Here is a 26,163-nt window from a genome sequence, read left to right as displayed (position 1 = left end):
CAAGGTCTAATCATCAAGAAGTCGACGATGATATACTATTGAAGTTCAAGCAGTCGTTCAGACGCCATTTTTGCTCACAGATTTTTCAACATGATTTACACGCTGACTCGTTTTTGTAGTTTTGTTTGTTATTTGTTAAGTTTTCGTTGAGTTTACAAAATTTAAGTGAAAATAACTCAGATTATGTCCCCGGGTGTGTTTTAGTTAGGTTGCAGCAATTAGGATATATATATATATACAGTGGTGGGATTCAATTTTTTGTCAGCCGGTTCCATCACATATTTTTCAGCCGATTCTGCTACAAAAAGTCATGTTTTTTCAGTAATGCTAATCGGTTCGCTGGTCTCATAAAATTCCGTGAGACGGTTCTATAGAACCGACTGAATCCCACCACTGGATATATATATTCATTGGTTGTAGTTGTAGTAAACTCCATCGAGAGAATGGGAAGACTGAGCTTTCAAAATCAGCTGTAAAATTTTTTCGTGGCTCCTGCTTGAACACTTTGTGACAAAATGGCGATAAAAGATATGCTGGTCTGCATGCGCTAGCTCGCTAAAATACTCTAATTCAATAATGAAAAATTTCGCGATGTTTGTAAAGAATTTTGCCGAGGTCAAGGGTCGGGGATGATCTGCCCCAGTTTTGAAGGCAGATGATTTGATGCCAGGTTTGCAGTAGCACCTGCGGTTCCTCTAATCGTCTGTTGAATCATGAGTTAATGGGTCAAGTTCGCAGTGGGACAGCCATTAGTATTTACCAGAACAACGCTAGAGTCATCTACGTTTAGTCTAAGTATATCGCGATCCAAATAATTTGTGATAATGGCGAGGCAGCTGCTGAATGACAGATTCCATTGACTAAGTAGTTATCAGTCCCTATTCATCTACACTACATTCAGAAGGGCCCCATAGAAGACTCTGCACTGCATAATTACAGTAAAGGTAAGAAATCATGTTTGAATTAGGACGAAACTTGTAAAGAATGATGAGATGTTTTGAAGCGAAAATGATTTTAGCGTTGGTCAGACAGTGTGTAAGCAGTAGTAATAGTTACCGGTATCGCTCCGAGGCAGTTACTTCAAAATTACATGGTCTCAAAGAAACGATGTTTTTACCATGCATGTTGATACTATCAATGTTTTTCACAGTGAGAGAATATGTTTTAAAAATTGACACAACAAACAAAAATATTTCCGTATTTCCCAGCTGTTGTCCGAGGCAGTGACGGGCGCCAATGGAATACGGTATCACGTACGGTGATTTCCTAAATTTTCCATTTTGGTCCAAATGTCTTTCTGGCCTGAAGCATTCGCTATCAGACCAAATTGTCTCATCGTTGTGAATACGAAACAAATTTGACGCGACTACGGCGCCTTTCGGTATTTTGTATCCCATAATAGTATCTTCTTTCGCCGCAACATGTGGTATTCCGATTGGTGTGACTGGTCTGATCCGCATCGTTTCCTAAACAACAATTATTGATAATTCTAGAATTCCTTTGTGGTGGTTTTGGGGATACTACGACGACCGAGGATTAGCTCTAAAGCAAAGCAAAATCGTAGTTGAGAACTAAGAAGTACAGGCATATAACTTTGCATAATGCGGATAGACTACAGTAGGAATGGCGAACCACTAACTCGATGAGCCACCATATTTTTTCGGTGACACGCCAAGTAACGAATAAATACAAAAAACGTAACAACATTCCAGTGATAAAAATTGATAATAATACCGAATTACCGTCTTCAATTCAAGCTGACAATACGTGAATACTGATGTTGGTAACAATTATTTTACATTCTTCATGACAATACAATTGATTTGTTCATTTTCTCACAACTTGTCTTGTAACTGTGGTCTCTATCAGGTGCATGAGTTATGATTAAAAAGGGGCCGAGAGGGTAAACGACAACCAGATGTGACTTTGCAGTTTATTTTTTTCCTGCATACAAAGCCGTTTGGAAAACAAAATTTCATGGACTTGGATTCACGAATATTGAAATGTGAAATACCGATAGGGACTTTGATGCGGTCGGAAGACGATCGAAAAATATAATTCTGAGTGGAATTCCCTTCAAAATTCTTTTTTTTAAACCAGAATCAGATTTGCTGCAGCATTATAAACGTTTTTTCTGTTAATTCGTTACACGCGAATTCATGTTTTATCTCATGAATATCATAACATCGAGTGCCAGAAATCGCCTCAGTGTTATATATATGAGTGTTGTGTGCGTAAAGGTCAAAACTACACAAAACCGACCAAAAATTACAGCACTGTCCGAAAAGATGCAAAAGTGATTTGTCTCATTGGTGAAAACTTCGATTGAATATATATGACCCACAGGTTCTTTTTCAAAATAAAAATTTACTTTTTGACCCACTCTATCATCCCTTTGAAAAGCGCGGACCTATTCTCGAACCACGGATTTAGTCACCTGGATTACTGCCTTTGTGTAGTGCATATCTTCTGATGCTGACATACTCAGTTGTCTTTCTTCACTCAGTACTTCAGAAATTTCGTTCTGCATTTTTCTTTGAATCTCCGGATAACGGCATAAGTATAATATGAGCCAAGCTACGGTATTTGAACCCGTTTCTGTTCCCGCATAAAAAATATCACGTATTGATAATACGAGCTGCAAGTGGTAGAAACCTGTTTAAAAGTATTTTTCATAATGATAAGATATATAGATATTCCCGAAGAGTTTTTCTGATATCAAATGTCCTTTTAATGTCCTGTTTTGTATCAAGTTCTTTTAATTTGTAAATGCGGGTATCATCCACCTGCGAACTGTCAATATCATTTTTGTGTTCAGTTTCGGTACATATTGTTATATAAAAATAAAAACACTTCACTGTCAAGTGCATTTAGTTCCGGCTCGTATTTTTGAAAATTTGGTTTGTCAAGCGATAAAAACTGATATGTAGTGATTTGAAAAAAGGGTTTTGTGTAACTTCAGCGTTTGATGGGATTTTTTCCAACAGTATATTACAGCCTTATACTTCAAAATCCCCTTAGGGCCCAGACAGAATTTCAGACTTCAGAATCGGAGTCTCATATTTAAAATGAAATTGACTGGAGTCGATTTTTGTGTAATCCGGGGGATCGATTTGTGGCCAGATTGGAGCCGAAAGGAGCTTTATTGTGTCACAAGAATCAATCGTTATTCACTTGTCCTCTCTGTGAAAATGTTAGTAGTATATGATGTTGTCCAGAATTGGTAAATTACTCCACAATACTCCACAAATACTCCACAAATACTCCACAATACTCCACAATACTCCACAATGCTCTTACTCCACATTGCTCCACATTCACATTGCTCTACATGGACAGGACATGTTCACTTTTTCGGTACGGTATTAGAGTATTCGCTAGAGGGGTCAGGGGTGTTTCTCTTTCGCTCGATAAGACCTTGACATGAGAATTGGGGAGAGAGAAAAATCGCGCTATTGTTTAAATTTCGCCCTTTAAGTTATAAGACTTCGAGGAATTGGGGAGAGAGAAAAATCGCGCTATTGTTTAAATTTCGCCCTTTAAGTTATAAGACTTCGTCAAACTGGGGAGAGAGAAAAAGTCGCGTTATTGTTTTAACGGGGTGGAATCGCTTGTCGCGTTATTGTTTAAACGGTGGTGGAATCGCTTGTATAATAAATAAGACTTCGGCAAACTAGGGAAAGAGAAAAATCGCGTTATTACTTTATGGGGGTCGTATTTTCGCTTTCTTGATCGATAAGACCTCAGCGTGATGAAGTGAGTTACCGTGAATAATTAGATAATAAAACTGCGTGAGAAGATCTGCGCAATCGTTTTGTTTAAATGGAATAGTGTCTTATTATAAACGAAGAAAGAGTTTGTTGAAACTTGATCAATGCGAGAAAAACATCATGATTGCTTGACTATGATAAACTGTTTACTTTGAAATATTCTGACGCTTATGAAGAAAATATCAGCTATGTTTGTAAGTGAATCTGCGCAATCGTTTTCTTTTAATGGCTTGTACCGTAAACAACAAGACTTGCTGTGTAGCGCTGTTACACTGTTTGTTTTTATAAAGAATGTAAAAGAGAGAAAAATTATTTACAGAAAAATCTAGTTATTTTTACAATTAAACAAAATCGGAAATATATCACTCCGTGAATTTATAGGAAAATTAACTAAACAGTGGTGATACAGTAAAATGAAACGAAACCTTAAACAAAGGAATGAAATATGAAATGCGAGTGGGATTGCTGAAAATTTGACGATGAATTTTATCCGGTTATTTGTTAACGTATGCTTTTTTACTAAATATCTCATTAAATATGATGAAATAGATTCAGCGTGACAAGTAAACCCCCCATCTGGTGCTTATTTTTTATTGGAATATTGTTGCGATTATGAATAAAAAGTCGGTTAGGTTTTTAAGGTTTGCAGCTTTAATAACAAAACTAACGCAGTATCCACCATTTCGTGTAGTATCAGACCACATAATTTATTTTATACCACTGGTCGTACTATGCGGGGCGGCTTTGTAGTTTTAACATATTGAGACTGTTGTGTGAAAGGTTTCTCAAAATGAAGAAAATGTTTTATGCTTTGGCGTGCGATTAATTTTAATGAGTGAAGTAGAAAAGTTTAAATGTTAATTGAACTGCGGTAATTCTTGCGATGGTATCTAATTATACACCATAAAAATTCAGCATGCGTTAATTTATTAGCGTGTGCATATTTATTAACAAATCTTCAAATGTGGCAAATATTGAATGCTCAGTAATGAACTAATAAAATTATTTTGTTAATACTTCTGACATTTGATACATTGGTATAAATTTTATGTAAAGATAAAATGTTGATTAAGCAGTTGGAAAGATTATTTTTTTGCTTGGATTTTGTTTAGTCGACCAGAATGAAAGTTGTATTGCCCGTAACCGATTTGCTGAAAATTGACAGAGCTGTTTCTATTTTAGTATTTTATTATGATAGAATTGATTTGGCGCCGTATTACACTCGGCAGAGATCAGCAGAGGCAGTAGCTACGTATTATGCATATGGGTGTAACCATGTTACGATACTAAAATATCGCTATGGCCATGATAAAAATTGCAAAGATTTTGTTTTCATTCATGAAACATGTATACAAACAAATAGCGGTTACACACATGTATATATGTCCCGAAAGTTGATATATTCCAAACAGATTGTGAGACACATGACTTTATTCAAGTATCTTACTTACACGTAACAATATACATATTGGGTTTTTTAAATCATTTCTTATTAAAACATAACTCAGATTATTCAACCGTGATTAATTCGATGACGAATATGATTATCATGTGACAATAATGTAGTATCGCGAAATTATTTTGCACTTAGATTGATGTGAGTGAGAAGGATTCTGATATTTAGAGTATAGAGTTGTTTCAGTATATGAGCTGTTCAGTTCTTAAATTTTGTTTCATATGCATGAAAGAGAAGTTACGTAGAGATTTCGCATTGTCGCAAACGATTAAACAAAATCGGAAATATATCAATCCGTGAATATATATGAAAATTAACTAAACAGTGGTGATACTGTAAAATGAAAATAAACTTTAAACAAAGGAATGAAAAATGAACCGCGAGTGGGATTGCTGAAATTTTGACGATAAATTTTATCCGGTTATTTGTTAACGTATGCTTTTTTACTAAATATCTCGTTAAATATGAAGGATATTTAATTATTGTTAAAAGATTGAAGAAGAATTTGAATTATTTTATTTTACTTGAATGTTTTGGTATAATATTAAATTGTTAGATTTTATGTTAATGTGGAAAATAAATAAATACTTCTTGAAAATTCATATTGGAAATACGAAGTGACTTGTGGTGCAGCTTTCGTATATCTGAAGAGAAATATTGTTGTCTACTGATTTGTTTTTATAAGTTGATGAAGTTGTTTATGAGGTGTTAAGAAGCGGTATGAAGGTAAATCGTTTGCTTTGTAGCGTATAATTGCTACACATTACATGTTGCATTGGAGTTGCGGAGTTGTTCATGGCGGGCCTCTAAACTCGGTATGGGGTATTTTATGATTTATATTTAGCATAACGGTTTGTACATAAAAAATTACTCAACTGCGTCCAAAATGTAGAGCCACGAGATTATTTGTGACGTCGCTTATGGGAGATATGATCGTAATTTCATGTATTCGCGCCTGGACGTTGAAGTGCATTTTTAATAAATTTTGATGAAATTGGTCATGGCAGCGTTTATGAACTTTATAAGGGAATTTCAGCGTTTATGTTCAAACATATTGTTGCGGTGCATTGAAGGTTATTCTGTTATAATAAAGTTAATTTTGTAATTTCGTGATGTTGTGTGTAGCGTTGTTTTTAAAAATACATTGTAACGCGTTTACCATCTACCGGTAATTCAATAAAGAAGATCAAATCAGAATAAGGTTGAGATGTTTAATATTTTGGTATTATGCTCAGATTAGATTACTGATAACATTTTACCCAATTTAGGTGAATGTAAAACAACTAATTTTATACGTTTCATCTCCGCATAATAAAATTGAATTTTTCCAACTTGTTGCGGTAACAAATACGGTTGCTTTCAGTAAACATCATTGAAAAGTAAAATAAAATCAGTACATGGTAAACACTTTTAAATCGTAATTCTAAATATAGCAGATACTGTTATTTATATTGTAGTATAAGGCCTTTATCGTTGTCAGAGAACATTTATCAACTATAACTATTTTAAAATTAAATTTAATATACATGAATGATTGGATGATTAAAAATTTGTAACGGGTTTAATGATCCGTAATGATACACATTTCATTCTCTAAAACGATTCATGCCGCCCAAGTGCGTAGTTCTAAATTTTGAATTTTCAATGTGGATCGATTATTTGTCATGTATCTTTATTTTTGAGTCAATATGACATTGTATTGATATTTAATTCATAATGTCATTGTTGCTTCATATTGAAATGCATTTTTGATATATGTTTACCAGTTAATTACTCGGTTGTTGTAATGTATGATTATTTACGGTTAATATTATTTTTTAATAAATGTATATTCGCACGTTATTTCTGTAAAGTAAAATGACCAAATGATTTCAAATAAACTTTTTGTGATAAAAAAATGTAAAATGCTGAAAGTGCAGTTAATATCTCGGAGTAATGGAAATATTTCAAATGTTTCTGTTTTAATGTGTGATTATTTACGGTTAATATTATTTTTTATTAAATGTATATTCGCACGTTATTTCTGTAAAGTAAAATGATTATGAATTACTAAATGATTTCAAATAAACTTTTTGTGATAAAAAAATGTAAAATGCTGAAAGTGTAGGCAATTTATCAGTTAATATTTCGGAGTAATGGAAATATTTCAAATGTTTCTGTTGTAGTGTATGATTATTAATATTATTTTTCATAGAATGAATGCTCGCACGTTATATCTGTAAAGTAAAATAATTATACATTACTAAAAAGCTTTCATAACAAACTGTTTTTTTTGATAACAAAATGTAAAATGCTGAACATGTAGGTAACTTATCAGTTAATATCTCGGAGTAATAGAAATACTTCAAATGTTTCTGTTGTAATGTATGAATATTTACGGTTGATAATATTTTTATAGAATGAATACCAGCACGTTATTTCTGTAAAGTAAAATAAGCATACATTGCCAAAAAGCTTTTACAATGAACTTTTTTATGATAATAAAATGTTGAATATGTAGGCAATTTATCAGTCGGACCTCTTGAAGTATGCGCACCAAGATGGCGCACAACCTGAACCTGATCTCGGAGTAATAGAAATATTTCAAATGTTTCTGTTGTAATGTACGATTATTTTAGCTTAATAATACTTTTCATAGAATTAATACTCGTACGTTATTTCTGTAAAGTAAAATATTTATGAATAATAATATTGAATATTAATAAATGTTTTTTAGGAATACATCTGCGCCTTTACTTTTATGTCACATTATTTTTAATGTAACTGTAGCGGTATAAATGGGATCATGGTAATGTTTTAAAGTATGTGTAGGGTTTGAAAAGATTAAATATTTAATTAATAAATGATAAAGAGGGTACAAATCTACAACTTCAGTGAATTCGGTTTTTGTTTTAATCAGGGCTATTCGAAGTTTAACATGTTTTCAATGGAGCCGCAGTCTTATTTTTTAAACTATCTGGAGTCAAAATTGCAGAGCATCGATGAAGAGTATCATGTATAACTTCTGATTAAGTCTGCAAAATCATTACTTTGACTGAGCGTTCTTAATAGTTATGCATACACTAATATTTTTCGGTCAAAAGTTGAAATCGATTTTTTTAAAACACATAGTTGTCATAGTTGATATTTTTTTTTCCACAGTCGGAACCAGAATTTTATTTCGAACTGTACCCGGAGTTGATCATGAATTTTCACTGACTTTGCAGCTCTGGTTTTGAATAATATTATAATGGGTAGCTGATTTAACTAGATAATTTTTTGTTTCTGTTCAAGTAAGATTCCTCCATAGCAATGTAAGATATGATGTCATTGGATCAAGAAATGATTCGATATTGTATTATCGTCTCACGCATATTTGTAGGATTCACTTGTAACTGAAAATGAATGATATACAATCACAAATGAAAAAAGTTAAAATTTGAATCTAAACTCAACATATCACGTTGTTTCTCAAAATAACATTGGTAAATGTTACCTTATTGACATGAAGTCAGATGTATAGTGAATACGGATAAAATAATAAAGCTCTGTTTTAATTTCATTTATTTCTTTACATATAGGCTAAAAGTTTTTATAACGCAGCTTTTGAAATTGAGAATATATAAATGTAAAATAATCGGAAAAATTCAATACTATATTTCTGCTTGTGAATAGTAAAATCGTGACTTATTAACGAAAACGTGTACATTATATTGTAGTATTAAAATAATTTTATTTCAAGTTGGCGAGTGTTTTCACTTGATGCTAAATTTTTAATACTTTGGAACGGTATGTCATTAGATTAAAGAAGTATGTATGTAGTTTCAACGTAAAACAATTTTATAAATGCTGAATAAAAACCCACATTTTTTAACACACGTGAATCATTGAAATCGAGTGAAACAAGATGGAGAAAAATGAAAAGTTCAAGCTCGGGGCATTAACTAATGTTTTAAAAGTTTCATTATTTTGAAAAATATACTCTCAGTGAAAATGAAAACGGTTATGAATATAAAAAAAACTTTAGTATTCCAAGGAATTAACGTGTGACTATTACGCACAGTTTAATATTATGTATTTCGAACCTAATGGATTTTTTTTCAACTATTGAGTAAGTTGTTAACAACTATTCGCATACCGCATATTACCTTTTAAGTTTGTTTCGTTAAAATTTACATTCATATTCAGTAACAGTTATTGAAAAAAATTGGCAAGAACAAAAACGTACAATTTATGAATTAAAATGTGTGAAGGTTAATTTATTCGGTTATATCATGACACTTACATGTGTAAAGTAATCTAAGTGGAGGAATTAAAAAATTATTACATCCAATCGGACTTCAAAGTTCACTGACAATTGTTGCATAATGTAAATAAAACTGAACTGCGCTTCAATCTCTCAATAAATTGTGAAGTATATACTTTAGACTGAGACAAAGAATCTCGGAAAAACTTTACAGTAAACATAAAATGTGATGTTTTAACGCCTTATTCAATATTTTTTTTCTTCGCACTAGTTTCGCTTACTTTTCTGTTTTTGCATAAATTTTTAAATTCATAATCTTTTTTTCAAATACGTTAAATTTGTAAATTGTACTATGTTTATTTATTTTTCTTAATTCATTTTTAACGCCATATTTATTTATTTGCGTCTATTGAACCTAATTGATTGAAACGATATTAATGGTTTCGTCTCATTTCATGTTTACATTCAATTCATATTGGTCCGACAGTGGAATAAAAATGTTTTGACGGATATTTTTTAGTATGAAACATTCTATTAAATCACGTATGAGAATTTCAGTTTGCAGAAAAAAACTTATTTCATGCCGGACTTTTTTACCCAATTCAACTTACACATGAAACCGTGCGCTAAAGTCTTTAGCCTTACATACTTTCTCATTTTAAGAAAGGAAAATCCATAAAACATGACTCGATAAATCATGATGTTTTAATGATAGTTTACTTTATTACTTTTTTAAACACCAAAACATTTTTAAAACAGCACAGTTTCAACATATATTATATGTACGATATATTTTAAATTTTAAGCGGGAACGATATATTACAAATGCAAGTCAGTTTTACAATCACGCGTTTTTTGTTAAATATTCTAAAAAAAGTTCTGAAAGGTATTAATTAAGTATGAAAATTTATTTCTAACAGTTGTATTTATTAATTATATTCACACAATAGTTTTGTACTATGAGGAACACACATGGTCAACAATAACTGGTTTTTCCGTGCAGTGTCACGCACATGTACAGCACGAGTCATTGTTCTTACAAATTGTAGCCGTTTTACATATTATGTTTGTCACGCTACTCGTCTTCTACATATAATCCCTTAACATATGATCAGCTGATATATAATTTACGGCACACATTTTTAATTTATAAATTGTACGTTTTTGTTCTTGCCAATTTTTTTCAATAACTGTTACTGAATATGAATGTGAATTTTAACGAAACAAACTTAAAAGGTAATATGCGGTATGCGAATAGTTGTTAACAACTTACTCAATAGTTGAAAAAAAATCCATTAGGTTCGAAATACATAATATTAAACTGTGCGTAATAGTCACACGTTAATTCCTTGGAATACTAAAGTTTTTTTCATATTCATAACCGTTTTCATTTTCACTGAGAGTATATTTTTCAAAATAATGAAACTTTTAAAACATTAGTTAATGCCCCGAGCTTGAACTTTTCATTTTTCTCCATCTTGTTTCACTCGATTTCAATGATTCACGTGTGTTAAAAAATGTGGGTTTTTATTCAGCATTTATAAAATTGTTTTACGTTGAAACTACATACATACTTCTTTAATCTAATGACATACCGTTCCAAAGTATTAAAAATTTAGCATCAAGTGAAAACACTCGCCAACTTGAAATAAAATTATTTTAATACTACAATATAATGTACACGTTTTCGTTAATAAGTCACGATTTTACTATTCACAAGCAGAAATATAGTATTGAATTTTTCCGATTATTTTACATTTATATATTCTCAATTTCAAAAGCTGCGTTATAAAAACTTTTAGCCTATATGTAAAGAAATAAATGAAATTAAAACAGAGCTTTATTATTTTATCCGTATTCACTATACATCTGACTTCATGTCAATAAGGTAACATTTACCAATGTTATTGTGAGAAACAACGTGATATGTTGAGTTTAGATTCAAATTTTAACTTTTTTCATTTGTGATTGTATATCATTCATTTTCAGTTACAAGTGAATCCTACAAATATGCGTGAGACGATAATACAATATCGAATCATTTCTTGATCCAATGACATCATATCTTACATTGCTATGGAGGAATCTTACTTGAACAGAAACAAAAAATTATCTAGTTAAATCAGCTACCCATTATAATATTATTCAAAACCAGAGCTGCAAAGTCAGTGAAAATTCATGATCAACTCCGGGTACAGTTCGAAATAAAATTCTGGTTCCGACTGTGGAAAAAAAAATATCAACTATGACAACTATGTGTTTTAAAAAAATCGATTTCAACTTTTGACCGAAAAATATTAGTGTATGCATAACTATTAAGAACGCTCAGTCAAAGTAATGATTTTGCAGACTTAATCAGAAGTTATACATGATACTCTTCATCGATGCTCTGCAATTTTGACTCCAGATAGTTTAAAAAATAAGACTGCGGCTCCATTGAAAACATGTTAAACTTCGAATAGCCCTGATTAAAACAAAAACCGAATTCACTGAAGTTGTAGATTTGTACCCTCTTTATCATTTATTAATTAAATATTTAATCTTTTCAAACCCTACACATACTTTAAAACATTACCATGATCCCATTTATACCGCTACAGTTACATTAAAAATAATGTGACATAAAAGTAAAGGCGCAGATGTATTCCTAAAAAACATTTATTAATATTCAATATTATTATTCATAAATATTTTACTTTACAGAAATAACGTACGAGTATTAATTCTATGAAAAGTATTATTAAGCTAAAATAATCGTACATTACAACAGAAACATTTGAAATATTTCTATTACTCCGAGATCAGGTTCAGGTTGTGCGCCATCTTGGTGCGCATACTTCAAGAGGTCCGACTGATAAATTGCCTACATATTCAACATTTTATTATCATAAAAAAGTTCATTGTAAAAGCTTTTTGGCAATGTATGCTTATTTTACTTTACAGAAATAACGTGCTGGTATTCATTCTATAAAAATATTATCAACCGTAAATATTCATACATTACAACAGAAACATTTGAAGTATTTCTATTACTCCGAGATATTAACTGATAAGTTACCTACATGTTCAGCATTTTACATTTTGTTATCAAAAAAAACAGTTTGTTATGAAAGCTTTTTAGTAATGTATAATTATTTTACTTTACAGATATAACGTGCGAGCATTCATTCTATGAAAAATAATATTAATAATCATACACTACAACAGAAACATTTGAAATATTTCCATTACTCCGAAATATTAACTGATAAATTGCCTACACTTTCAGCATTTTACATTTTTTTATCACAAAAAGTTTATTTGAAATCATTTAGTAATTCATAATCATTTTACTTTACAGAAATAACGTGCGAATATACATTTAATAAAAAATAATATTAACCGTAAATAATCACACATTAAAACAGAAACATTTGAAATATTTCCATTACTCCGAGATATTAACTGCACTTTCAGCATTTTACATTTTTTTATCACAAAAAGTTTATTTGAAATCATTTGGTCATTTTACTTTACAGAAATAACGTGCGAATATACATTTATTAAAAAATAATATTAACCGTAAATAATCATACATTACAACAACCGAGTAATTAACTGGTAAACATATATCAAAAATGCATTTCAATATGAAGCAACAATGACATTATGAATTAAATATCAATACAATGTCATATTGACTCAAAAATAAAGATACATGACAAATAATCGATCCACATTGAAAATTCAAAATTTAGAACTACGCACTTGGGCGGCATGAATCGTTTTAGAGAATGAAATGTGTATCATTACGGATCATTAAACCCGTTACAAATTTTTAATCATCCAATCATTCATGTATATTAAATTTAATTTTAAAATAGTTATAGTTGATAAATGTTCTCTGACAACGATAAAGGCCTTATACTACAATATAAATAACAGTATCTGCTATATTTAGAATTACGATTTAAAAGTGTTTACCATGTACTGATTTTATTTTACTTTTCAATGATGTTTACTGAAAGCAACCGTATTTGTTACCGCAACAAGTTGGAAAAATTCAATTTTATTATGCGGAGATGAAACGTATAAAATTAGTTGTTTTACATTCACCTAAATTGGGTAAAATGTTATCAGTAATCTAATCTGAGCATAATACCAAAATATTAAACATCTCAACCTTATTCTGATTTGATCTTCTTTATTGAATTACCGGTAGATGGTAAACGCGTTACAATGTATTTTTAAAAACAACGCTACACACAACATCACGAAATTACAAAATTAACTTTATTATAACAGAATAACCTTCAATGCACCGCAACAATATGTTTGAACATAAACGCTGAAATTCCCTTATAAAGTTCATAAACGCTGCCATGACCAATTTCATCAAAATTTATTAAAAATGCACTTCAACGTCCAGGCGCGAATACATGAAATTACGATCATATCTCCCATAAGCGACGTCACAAATAATCTCGTGGCTCTACATTTTGGACGCAGTTGAGTAATTTTTTATGTACAAACCGTTATGCTAAATATAAATCATAAAATACCCCATACCGAGTTTAGAGGCCCGCCATGAACAACTCCGCAACTCCAATGCAACATGTAATGTGTAGCAATTATACGCTACAAAGCAAACGATTTACCTTCATACCGCTTCTTAACACCTCATAAACAACTTCATCAACTTATAAAAACAAATCAGTAGACAACAATATTTCTCTTCAGATATACGAAAGCTGCACCACAAGTCACTTCGTATTTCCAATATGAATTTTCAAGAAGTATTTATTTATTTTCCACATTAACATAAAATCTAACAATTTAATATTATACCAAAACATTCAAGTAAAATAAAATAATTCAAATTCTTCTTCAATCTTTTAACAATAATTAAATATCCTTCATATTTAACGAGATATTTAGTAAAAAAGCATACGTTAACAAATAACCGGATAAAATTTATCGTCAAAATTTCAGCAATCCCACTCGCGGTTCATTTTTCATTCCTTTGTTTAAAGTTTATTTTCATTTTACAGTATCACCACTGTTTAGTTAATTTTCATATATATTCACGGATTGATATATTTCCGATTTTGTTTAATCGTTTGCGACAATGCGAAATCTCTACGTAACTTCTCTTTCATGCATATGAAACAAAATTTAAGAACTGAACAGCTCATATACTGAAACAACTCTATACTCTAAATATCAGAATCCTTCTCACTCACATCAATCTAAGTGCAAAATAATTTCGCGATACTACATTATTGTCACATGATAATCATATTCGTCATCGAATTAATCACGGTTGAATAATCTGAGTTATGTTTTAATAAGAAATGATTTAAAAAACCCAATATGTATATTGTTACGTGTAAGTAAGATACTTGAATAAAGTCATGTGTCTCACAATCTGTTTGGAATATATCAACTTTCGGGACATATATACATGTGTGTAACCGCTATTTGTTTGTATACATGTTTCATGAATGAAAACAAAATCTTTGCAATTTTTATCATGGCCATAGCGATATTTTAGTATCGTAACATGGTTACACCCATATGCATAATACGTAGCTACTGCCTCTGCTGATCTCTGCCGAGTGTAATACGGCGCCAAATCAATTCTATCATAATAAAATACTAAAATAGAAACAGCTCTGTCAATTTTCAGCAAATCGGTTACGGGCAATACAACTTTCATTCTGGTCGACTAAACAAAATCCAAGCAAAAAAATAATCTTTCCAACTGCTTAATCAACATTTTATCTTTACATAAAATTTATACCAATGTATCAAATGTCAGAAGTATTAACAAAATAATTTTATTAGTTCATTACTGAGCATTCAATATTTGCCACATTTGAAGATTTGTTAATAAATATGCACACGCTAATAAATTAACGCATGCTGAATTTTTATGGTGTATAATTAGATACCATCGCAAGAATTACCGCAGTTCAATTAACATTTAAACTTTTCTACTTCACTCATTAAAATTAATCGCACGCCAAAGCATAAAACATTTTCTTCATTTTGAGAAACCTTTCACACAACAGTCTCAATATGTTAAAACTACAAAGCCGCCCCGCATAGTACGACCAGTGGTATAAAATAAATTATGTGGTCTGATACTACACGAAATGGTGGATACTGCGTTAGTTTTGTTATTAAAGCTGCAAACCTTAAAAACCTAACCGACTTTTTATTCATAATCGCAACAATATTCCAATAAAAAATAAGCACCAGATGGGGGGTTTACTTGTCACGCTGAATCTATTTCATCATATTTAATGAGATATTTAGTAAAAAAGCATACGTTAACAAATAACCGGATAAAATTCATCGTCAAATTTTCAGCAATCCCACTCGCATTTCATATTTCATTCCTTTGTTTAAGGTTTCGTTTCATTTTACTGTATCACCACTGTTTAGTTAATTTTCCTATAAATTCACGGAGTGATATATTTCCGATTTTGTTTAATTGTAAAAATAACTAGATTTTTCTGTAAATAATTTTTCTCTCTTTTACATTCTTTATAAAAACAAACAGTGTAACAGCGCTACACAGCAAGTCTTGTTGTTTACGGTACAAGCCATTAAAAGAAAACGATTGCGCAGATTCACTTACAAACATAGCTGATATTTTCTTCATAAGCGTCAGAATATTTCAAAGTAAACAGTTTATCATAGTCAAGCAATCATGATGTTTTTCTCGCATTGATCAAGTTTCAACAAACTCTTTCTTCGTTTATAATAAGACACTATTCCATTTAAACAAAACGATTGCGCAGATCTTCTCACGCAGTTTTATTATCTAATTATTCACGGTAACTCACTTCATCACGCTGAGGTCTTATCGATCAAGAAAGCGAAAATACGACCCCCATAAAGTAATAACGCGATTTTTCACTTTCCCTAGTTTGCCGAAGTCTTATTTATTATACAAGCGATTCCACCACCGTTTAAACAATAACGCGACAAGCGATTCCACCCCGTTAAAACAATAACGCGACTTTTTCTCTCTCCCCAGTTTGACGAAGTCTTATAACTTAAAGGGCGAAATTTAAACAATAGCGCGATTTTTCTCTCTCCCCAATTCCTCGAAGTCTTATAACTTAAAGGGCGAAATTTAAACAATAGCGCGATTTTTCTCTCTCCCCAATTCTCATGTCAAGGTCTTATCGAGCGAAAGAGAAACACCCCTGACCCCTCTAGCGAATACTCTAATACCGTACCGAAAAAGTGAACATGTCCTGTCCATGTAGAGCAATGTGAATGTGGAGCAATGTGGAGTAAGAGCATTGTGGAGTATTGTGGAGTATTGTGGAGTATTTGTGGAGTATTTGTGGAGTATTGTGGAGTAATTTACCAATTCTGGACAACATCATATACTACTTATGTTGGTTTCAGACTCAAAATGTTTTGAGAAATTGCTGTAAAAATTGTGTTCAAAATCAAAAAGGATTACCATCTAAATGTGCATTCGGCTTATCCATTTCGTTTAAAAAACAGTCGATGAAATCGCGTGGTTTATCAGGATCTCTTGCAATTTTATGACTTTCGATTTCTTGATTGAGTATTTTTAGCACTGCGTTTTCTATTCCATCTGTTTCTTGCCGAATCCAACTGAACGGTGGTATTACCTATAGAAACAACGTTTGTTACAATCTAATGTTGAAAATAGCTAATACAAAAGTGTAAGCGTGCCTCCGTCAATTTTGAAACTTTAACATGTTGATTGAGCTTAAGATCGCTAAGCTGAACTACATTTAGTTGATGTTTTGAGAGGCATAAGTCTCGCGATTTATATATATATATATATATATGTTGTATTTATTGCAATTGTGGAGTTAATTCTGAACCTACATCAGTCGAACTTAGGTCAATTTTAGTTGCCTCATAGCAATTACTTATATTAGGATTTTTGTTTATTTGAATAATCTTAAAAATTCTGATGTTGCATTTTGAAAGCATAATCAGACCGTTAGACAAACCTTTTTTTACTGATATCGATTAGATTTATTTGGAACCTATTAAATTGCAGGCGTTCAACATGACAGAAAAATGCATATATATTAGAGTCATATTCTTACCTTTAACAGAGGGCAAAATATCATTACGCTATTCAATGTACTTGAAGATTTTGCGATTGAGCGGATAAATTTACGAAATTCTTTGTTTTCTTGTAAAATATTTTTCCCGAACGCCAAGTGACATATAACACCAGAAAAGGCTTCGTAGAGCATGAAATCAATGCTGAACGTTTTTTCTGTCGTGGAATATATTTTAATTTTGTCACAAAGTATTGAACACTCTTTCAAAATGTTCGCTTCTATGCTTTTACGTCCCATACCAAAGTTTTTCAAAGTTGAAATGCAGTATTTTCTTTGCTTTTTCAACTTTTCAGACCAGTTTGAACAGGCTATTCCATCAACCCCTGATAATCCAGGTACTACATTTTGCATCCTATTAGAAAAAGTTTCACATTTCTTTACAAATGCTTCTTGGACTGCTTCAAGAGTGCCAAGAATAATAAAGTCAGTGCTCGCCATTTTAAGATGACAAACGGGTCCATATTTTTTATTCCATTCAAACATATCTCGCTCGGAATGAAGCGATAAAGATGGTAAATTTCCGAGAATTGGCCATCTCGGAGGACCTGTGTATTAAACAATAAAAATGCAAATCAATGAGCAAATAAATTTTGTTGCGTTTCGAGTAAAATAAAATAAGAGTTTCAAAATGAAAATAGTAATTTTTTTTGGTACCGAGTCGAATACCAGTTTATTATTGTTACAGTTGATTGCAAAAATGATATTGCGTGGGGTAACAGAAGCAAAAAAAACATAAATATTCAAATGCGTCAATACTGTTGTCTTTCCCATTGTTTAAATTTATTCTGGCTTGATTGATAAATCATGCTGTTTCTTATGGATTAAGAAGGAGTCAGTTGTATCGAAACTTTGCGGTTGTTTTTTTGATCGTGTTTATTGAGATCACACCTAAACTTAAATAAGACTTCACGCAAGCAACCACCAAGATAAAAACATCTTCTATCTAGGAATCATCTCGAACCCTTCATTTCAAAGTATGAATGTTATATCCTAGCTCGATTAGGCCTAAACATAAATTAGGCCTCACCAGTTTTAAAGAAAAATATTGGGAGTTTTGATTGAAAGAGTATATCGACCGTATTTAAATACGCGTTCATTTACAGCAGGGGTTCCCAAACCGCGGGCCAATTACGGCCCGCGTATCGATTTAAAATGCCCCGCCGGGGTTAAGTGAAATAATTTACGGTTAAACTTTAACCGTGAATAAATACTAATACGTTTAACGCTTTATGTGTTCAGATACCGCCAATTATTACATCATTGTCACAGTTTAAACACGCGTATATTCTTAACAATTCAATTATACCGGTATCTTACGTATACGTATCGACATCAGGACTACATACGTCCGTATTTTAGGTATCAGCCCTATATTAAGAAAGCTTAAAGATGTCAAAAAGCGAAAACTAGACACTGAAAACAGACGTTTTTGAAGTAAATGGCAGCGTTCTTATTTCTTTCTTCTAAAAAAATCAAACTTCAGCGATTTGTCTTCCTTGCCAACAAAATATGCCTGTTCTGAAGGAATATGGCATTAGGCGCCATTATGAGACGAAGCATTTTTCGAATTATGATCAGTTGATGCGCGTATTCCAAAATTCAATGCTAAATTCATACAAAAGTCAAATAAACATATTTAAAAAAATGAATCTAATAAAAGTGAATCCACGGTGTTATCCAGTTATATTGTAGCCCACAAAATCACTAAAAAGAATCGCTCGTTTGTTGAAGTGGAATTTTTCCGCGAATGTATGCTGCAAGTTTTGGAAGTCATTTCTCCCGATTTAAGAAGTTAATTTTCCAGCATCAGTCTTTCTAACAACACAATTATGAACCTTAACGAAACAAAACTTCGGTCCGGACTGCATGATAGATAATCACTTGAATGCGTTGTTGCGAATATAATGTACTGAATTGGAGCCACGTAAAGAACATCTGCCCTAATTACACCTACAAAAATATATAATTGGTATATACAAAATAAACAATTAAATTATGTTGGCATTCCGTTTTTTTATACTTATATACATTGGGATGTTTTTTGTGCAACAAAACAAGCCATAAGTAGCCTCCTTTATACGAAGCCGTATATTTCAGATGAGCAAGTAACTTCAATCAGTTATCATAACAAACTGCGATGCTAGGTGTAATAATATCAAGCTTGCAGTCTATTTTAGTGTCTAATTTTTAAAATTTTCTCAGCCGTGGCGAGCTCTTTTCGTCGCTCACCTTTTCTGGCCCGCGAATATCCTTTAGCTTCGAAATTTGGCCCGCGGTTAATCAACTTCGGGAACCCCTGGTTTACAGTGTTTAATGAAAAATAAAATGGGCCCGACAGAAATATTTATCAGATGTTGTTTTTTCGATGGAGAGAAAATAATGGTAATTGGTTATACCACTCAGAACTAAATTCCCTTTCTTAAGGGACCATCTACAGTCAAATTTATATATACAAACCTGGAGGTAGATTTGACGCGAAACGAGATCCTTCTTTTTTACTATATTTGTATAGATATGAATATAATCCAATAACAAGAAGTACAAGCACTGTGCTCTGAAGATTATCATACTCCATTGGCTTAACGCTTTTTTGCTGGTGGTCGTTCTTCATTGTAACTTAATCTCAACATAAGCCAATCAAAGGTATAATCTTATGCATTGACGCATTAAGATAGATTAAAAAACTAAAAAGAATGCGTTAAAAATCGGTTAATTTTGTGCCAGTTCTTAAGTTATTGCAATTTTTCACTAAAACAACTGAGAATATTTGTAAGCTTTACCTCCACAGTACCGTTGCCACACGTTTTTGAATAAAAAATAGCATTATTATAATATCTAGTTGCTTGGTTTTATTGTTTTTAATTGGAGCAAGTCATTTCCATTATGCGGCGACTATTTTAAATTTTATATAAACTTTCGCTTATATACATCATTAGCATGTCACTTCTAAATTTATATTTACAGAAACTTGATAATGTTTATGCGTTATTTAGCGGATATATTGACGTAAATGCATAGTTCTGAGCGAAATGCCGGTGGCTAAAATAATTGTTATTTTCTTCCGGTTTCCAATCAGTAAATAAGTATGCTCTGACAGTATGATAAACGTATAGGGTTTTATGATCGATCATCTGTTATTTGGAATTACGTTTCTTCTGTTTTTACACAGTAGTTTATGACCTGCAAAAATAATGTTGTTTACGGCCTTGAAGCTTTACATCGTTTTCGTAAATTTCAATTCATTTTTACGCACAATGAATAATATCTGATCTGCTTTTGAATTATCATGTCAACCTTAATATGTGAAAAGTTCGTCTTCATACTGAATGGAAAATACAATTCTTCACTTGTACCATATCACATAGTATGATAGTCCAAAAGTCTTGATTTAAATGAAGATATGTTATAATATTTTGTATTCAAATTATGCTCCCCTTCTACTTTATGTTTTTGTCATCTCATGGGTTACAGATACAATCATGTACTTTATTCCTCTGTTAGTATCATTCAGTTAGAGGATTTTTTTTTATATATTCCATACAATTTAAATTTACTATATTCATCACAATTTTCTTTCCACCAAACACTACTTACTAAGTAATCACTATTTTATGCTAATGCTTTTTTTTAAATACAATGTTATATACACTCAATTTTTTTACAATAAGGCTCGGTTATCACGTACGTGCGGGCAAAACCTGATACTGCAATACACTACAGATACTGATAAATGTCTAGCCACAACGAAAAGGCACTAAAAAGAGGCATAAAGCGTAAATTACACTAATAAATGTAAATATGATCATGTCTTTTCACTCAGACAAAAGTAATTTCCGGCCAAGAAATTGTCTGCAAACAAATATACAGAATTCAAAAAACGTGCAAGCCTATCCTAACTATCTGCAAACTTTCATGAGACTTTAAGTATTTTATATATTTTTATTGGCAAGTGAGCGTGTTCGCTAATCGGATCTCCGACCAAACACGAATATTTTGAACCTGCATAAACGACTTAAGCACAACTTATTTTATTAAATCAAATGATAGCTATCAAATTTTTTCAGTTTTTATTTTAATAAAATAAAATTCGCCGTTGTGTGAAACGTGAAAACGCCTAGCTGAGGTTTGATGTATTTCCGCAGTCATCTTTTTTGTTTTATGGAGATCAAAACGTATATAAGGAATTGAATAATCTAAAGTTACACTATCGAATTACTCGCCCTGAACTCAACCACGAGTATGACCCTAGCCTGCCAGCATGAAACTATAAACCTGTGGAATCTGACAAGATTCGTAAAATGCATGTCGCGAGTTCCAGGTATTATACTAAAATAAAAGACACTCATGCATCGATGCATGTCTTTCCGTTTAACGCCCCCTTTTTGTGTGTCAAGTTAATATTAAAACATTCCTTGCGGCTTAGTTTGCAAAAATTGTCGACGAGTGCGGAAATTTGAAACATATCCCGAGATTACTGAAATAAAAAGTTTTTCCTAACCTTTGACGTGTGATTCCTTTAGGTTTGCAGCTTCTCACAAAGTTACTTTTATGTGATGAACATGGACACTATCTAACCTCTTTGCATTTTCTCTTAAAACATGGCTCTATCTGAAGGATAACGAATGCGTACGAATCAAATAAATTTGAGTTGACCGTTATGTTTCCCATTCTTCGGTAAGACAGTGGTTGTCGGTGTACATCTGCACTGAAATCTAATCTCTTATGACCATAGTTATACAAATTCTTCAGTCACTTAAGTAGGCTACTAACTGCTTCTTATAGACGATAACACTTGCCAAGGTTCATCAATATTTTCCTAACTATGGAACGTTTGCTACATCCTTCCTTCCTTCAAGTCTGAAACCGGGTTCAGAATTACGGGCAAATTCGATATAACTAAAGCCATTGTTGCTATTCACAAGACACGTTTTTGCAAAAAGATCCGATTATAATATAATACCTGATAGACAGTGTTCAATATCGTCCATTTTAATCGGCAATAAGACGCGGTGAACTTCGAAAAAATTCTAATACTTTCAATTCGATCTTGACCCATTCACATTTATAAGTAAATTTCAGAGAAATTCGTGCTCACACCTGACTTAGCTAAAAATACTGATTTAATAATGGCCTATCGAAACCGGGACGACTAGAACGACTTGAAAAGTTAATTTTAGTAAAGTCTTAACTTAAAAAAATAATTTTCTCAATTGAACTTAATCTCGTTGAAATTACATTAGCTTACATTGAAAAATGTTTGAAATTTTCTGCAAATTGTATACGCGTATTGGTGGTTGGTCTCTGGGCTTGCCAAGTTGACATCGCACTTGAAAATTTGATTTCAAGTCTTCTGTCTATTTTGCGCACTTACCCTGGCTAAAAATACTAAGGCTATGCCAATTTGATCGAATTCTTTCATACCCATACATATACATGGTTGTATAGAAAGTGTTTAAATTCACAAAAAACGAAAAACCTAATGCAGAATAGATATATACAAAAATATTCTACCCTGGTGCCTGAAATATTCACGAATGCTAATACTCCATTCTTCTGAATTAGCGTTTCGGGGCATCGTGCAAGGAAAGCCACTTATGTCGCAACTTTTGCGTTGTGGAACGTCTATTCTCTCTTCTGAACTCAAGTGCGTCAATCGATGTTTACTTTCGTCTACTAAGCGATTGTATTAGTTTACTGCAAATTTATCAGATGTTTATGCATACTTCCTTATTAATTACTGTCAAAATATGAGTGCTATGTATTATCACTACGAAATTACAAAAACAAACAATAGCAAATTAATAGTTCTTCGTAACTATCATACTTTTTTATAACATTACAAATAAATGAAAGCTTGCGGCGTTGCTTCGAGCAAATTTATACTTTTTCTTTAACTAAAAACACAAAACTTGTATCATATGGTCATATTTCTTTCAAAACTCAATATTATATAAAGTAATACTATGATAATTAGAATATATATTAAAACCAATAACAATAAAACTAATTAAGAAATATGAAAATAGTAATAGTAAATAAATTGATAAAATTCCGTACCATAATGCCAATTAGACTTTAATATTAATTTTACTAATTGTGGTACAATAAGTATCCATTCCCAGCATAATCGCTATCTTTTCTAACTCGTATTACTATTATTATTGAACACGCGTGGTACTTATTTTAGTTGTATTTAAAAAAATATATAAATTATATATGGGCCGAGATCGGGACGCGTATTTACTAGTTACCATACAGAATTGGTGTTTTGTTGCTTATCGTACATTTACTAAGCTTGATACGTGGAAAAACTACGTAATTATCAGTATTTTTATCATGTTTGGTCGTGAAATAACATAGCTGTATACAAGCGAACGAAGTTGCCAATTTTGTTTTTAAATTCGTAAAAAATAGAATAATGAGATTTTAATCTTAAATTTATGATCGATAATTCATTTGTATACATAATATACTAAATATTTACAAGATAAAATTTCAAATCGGATTTTTGCAAAACACGCTAATAACTAAAGAATGAAAAACTACACTTTAATAAAATTATAAACTTCGTAAGAGATCAGTTCGTATAGGAAAATGCAAGTCATGCCATTAGATATATTTAACCCTTGTTATACTAATAACTTTTTCATGCATTCCTTAAATCTTTTCGCCCCCTTTTTACTTAAACATGAAAAGATTCCGAATAGGAAAGATCGGAATATTCAGACGAAATCTAATATTACAGGTAAGAGCATATTTTCTATAATCTATACGCTATAACATGCGGGATTTGCCATAATGGGTTTCATAGAGTCTTGTATGAAATTAGGTTAAAAAAAATTTGATGTAATTCGTACAACTAATATTGGCCATATATAATTATATCAAAGAAGTTAAATTTTTTTAAAAATAAACACCGATTAAAAAAAAACACAACCTGGTTCAGTTTAGGAACCGATTTCATAAACAAAATTTTAAAAATTTAGCAGAAGTTTAAGAACACCCATATGCGTTACGTAATGCATTCTCAGACTAAAAATCATTTTGTCTGTTTGGAATTGGAACATTGGAATTCCGATTCTTTTCTTTTATTAACGTCAAGGTTCAGCTATTATCGAGATTGCTTGCCTTGTAGACATCACTACAGTATTATAAATGACGGAATCATGCGCAAGGAAACTTGAGTGAGACAAAAAAGGAGAACTCAACTTCAACTCACATTCCTTTCGATTGCCGTCATGAGGTTTCCTAACGGCAATAAATGTTTCTCTTGTTTCACTTTTGAGTTAGCTCAGTCATACTTCAATGGACATTTAGTAAGAAGTTCACCTTTTTGCGTGAGAACAATACCTTATCCGCAGAATAAACAGATGCATTTCTCACTCGCGTGCGAAGCAATGCCGTTTGGTTCCGCGGAAATGAACTTGTGCATTTCGATTGCATAACTTCAAGTAGAGACGTATTGCATATCATGTCTTACAAAGAATTTTTCAATGAATTATTATTTATTTGTTTCTAACTCATCGGGTTTTAACACATGGCATATTTAAAACTAAATTAGTAAACATAATAGTATATTTTAATTACAGGTTTAATCATCCAAATTCTCACTGGCAAATAACATATATCAGTGTTGAAATCATGTTAATATTATTCAGGAATTTTTGTTTTGGGGTTTAAACTACAGTCTAATTTGAGACGCAATTAAAACGTTGTTGTATAGAAATAAATTGCATTTTTATCATTTCATGAACGAGCTTAGATGAACAAATGAGTTATTTCTAGTAAATTGTGTAAATTTTTCAAGTTGAATCAAATTTTATGTCCTGTCTATATAGTTAAGGATCGGGGGTCACATATAATATATTATTCTGTAGAACACTATGACTCCTCGACTCTTGAAAAATAAAACTTAAATTTACTGGACTACGTAAAACTTACCCAAGTATACTTTCTATAAGACCATTTTGTACTCATCACTACTTCGATTACTTGCCCGAGCCCAATACAATACAAATTAGAATACTTGGCGACCTTTGTACCATCTTCGACAAAGGCAAAATTAGTTTCGATGATTTGGGGAAAATTTTGATCCGAATTTTGCAAATAATTTGCGACATTAAATACCAAAAAAATTTATGCATTTCCGGAGTATATTTCCTTGTATCGATTTCATTTCATGACGTCAAATTAAATTCCTTAATTTTGGACAGGAAATCACTTAAAGACATGAAAATTAATTTAAATTATCACGATTTGGCCTTATTCCCATTTTTAGGAATAAAATATACATATACTGTATATATGGAAAAAATATATGCCGGAACCTCGATAATATTGTATATTTTCAAGACGAATAAACGATAAATTTGGGGATTAGTCCTTGAGTCTAAGACCTGACACCCAAATAGCTCCCATAGTCAACACGCACATGATATGGTTGTGAAATACATGAAAAAAAAAAAAAAAACTAGAGAGCAACGTTCAATAGGGCCAGGAAGCCTTCCTTATAAAAAAAAACTCCCGACATCGCGACCACCAGATCGCCGAAATGTTCCGGTGTCCGCCATCTTGGTTCACATACTTCGGGAGTACTGATTC

General features: G+C 31.8%; 1 protein-coding gene across 1 annotated transcript; it reads right to left on the bottom strand.

The window, feature by feature from the left end:
• Positions 1 to 945: 945 nt before the first annotated feature.
• Positions 946 to 20,241, bottom strand: LOC120333811 (cytochrome P450 2J4-like). The gene is made up of 5 exons (XM_039401192.2): positions 20,020 to 20,241; positions 17,542 to 18,107; positions 16,917 to 17,091; positions 2,438 to 2,655; positions 946 to 1,466 (listed from the first exon to the last, which is right to left on the bottom strand). The coding sequence occupies exons 1-5, from the start codon at positions 20,171 to 20,173 to the stop codon at positions 1,053 to 1,055; spliced, it is 1,527 nt and encodes a 508-aa protein (XP_039257126.2). The 5' UTR covers positions 20,174 to 20,241; the 3' UTR covers positions 946 to 1,052.
• Positions 20,242 to 26,163: the final 5,922 nt, after the last annotated feature.

The sequence above is a fragment of the Styela clava genome, chromosome 15, assembly GCF_964204865.1.
Source record: "Styela clava chromosome 15, kaStyClav1.hap1.2, whole genome shotgun sequence".
Classification (NCBI taxonomy): Eukaryota; Metazoa; Chordata; class Ascidiacea; order Stolidobranchia; family Styelidae; genus Styela; species Styela clava.
The sequence above is the reverse complement of the archived record's forward strand: the minus strand, read 5'-3'. Positions and strand labels throughout refer to the sequence as shown.

Excerpts from the sequence above, each read along its gene's own strand:
- LOC120333811 (XM_039401192.2), bottom strand. The coding sequence starts at position 20,173 with ATGAAGAACGACCACCAGCAAAAAAGCGTTAAGCCAATGGAGTATGAT. Across the intron at positions 2,656-16,916 it reads GCCGAATGCACATTTAGATG|GTTTCTACCACTTGCAGCTC; the intron begins GTAATCCTTTTT and ends ACTTTTAAACAG. Across the intron at positions 1,467-2,437 it reads ACACAAAGGCAGTAATCCAG|GAAACGATGCGGATCAGACC; the intron begins GTGACTAAATCC and ends ATTGTTGTTTAG.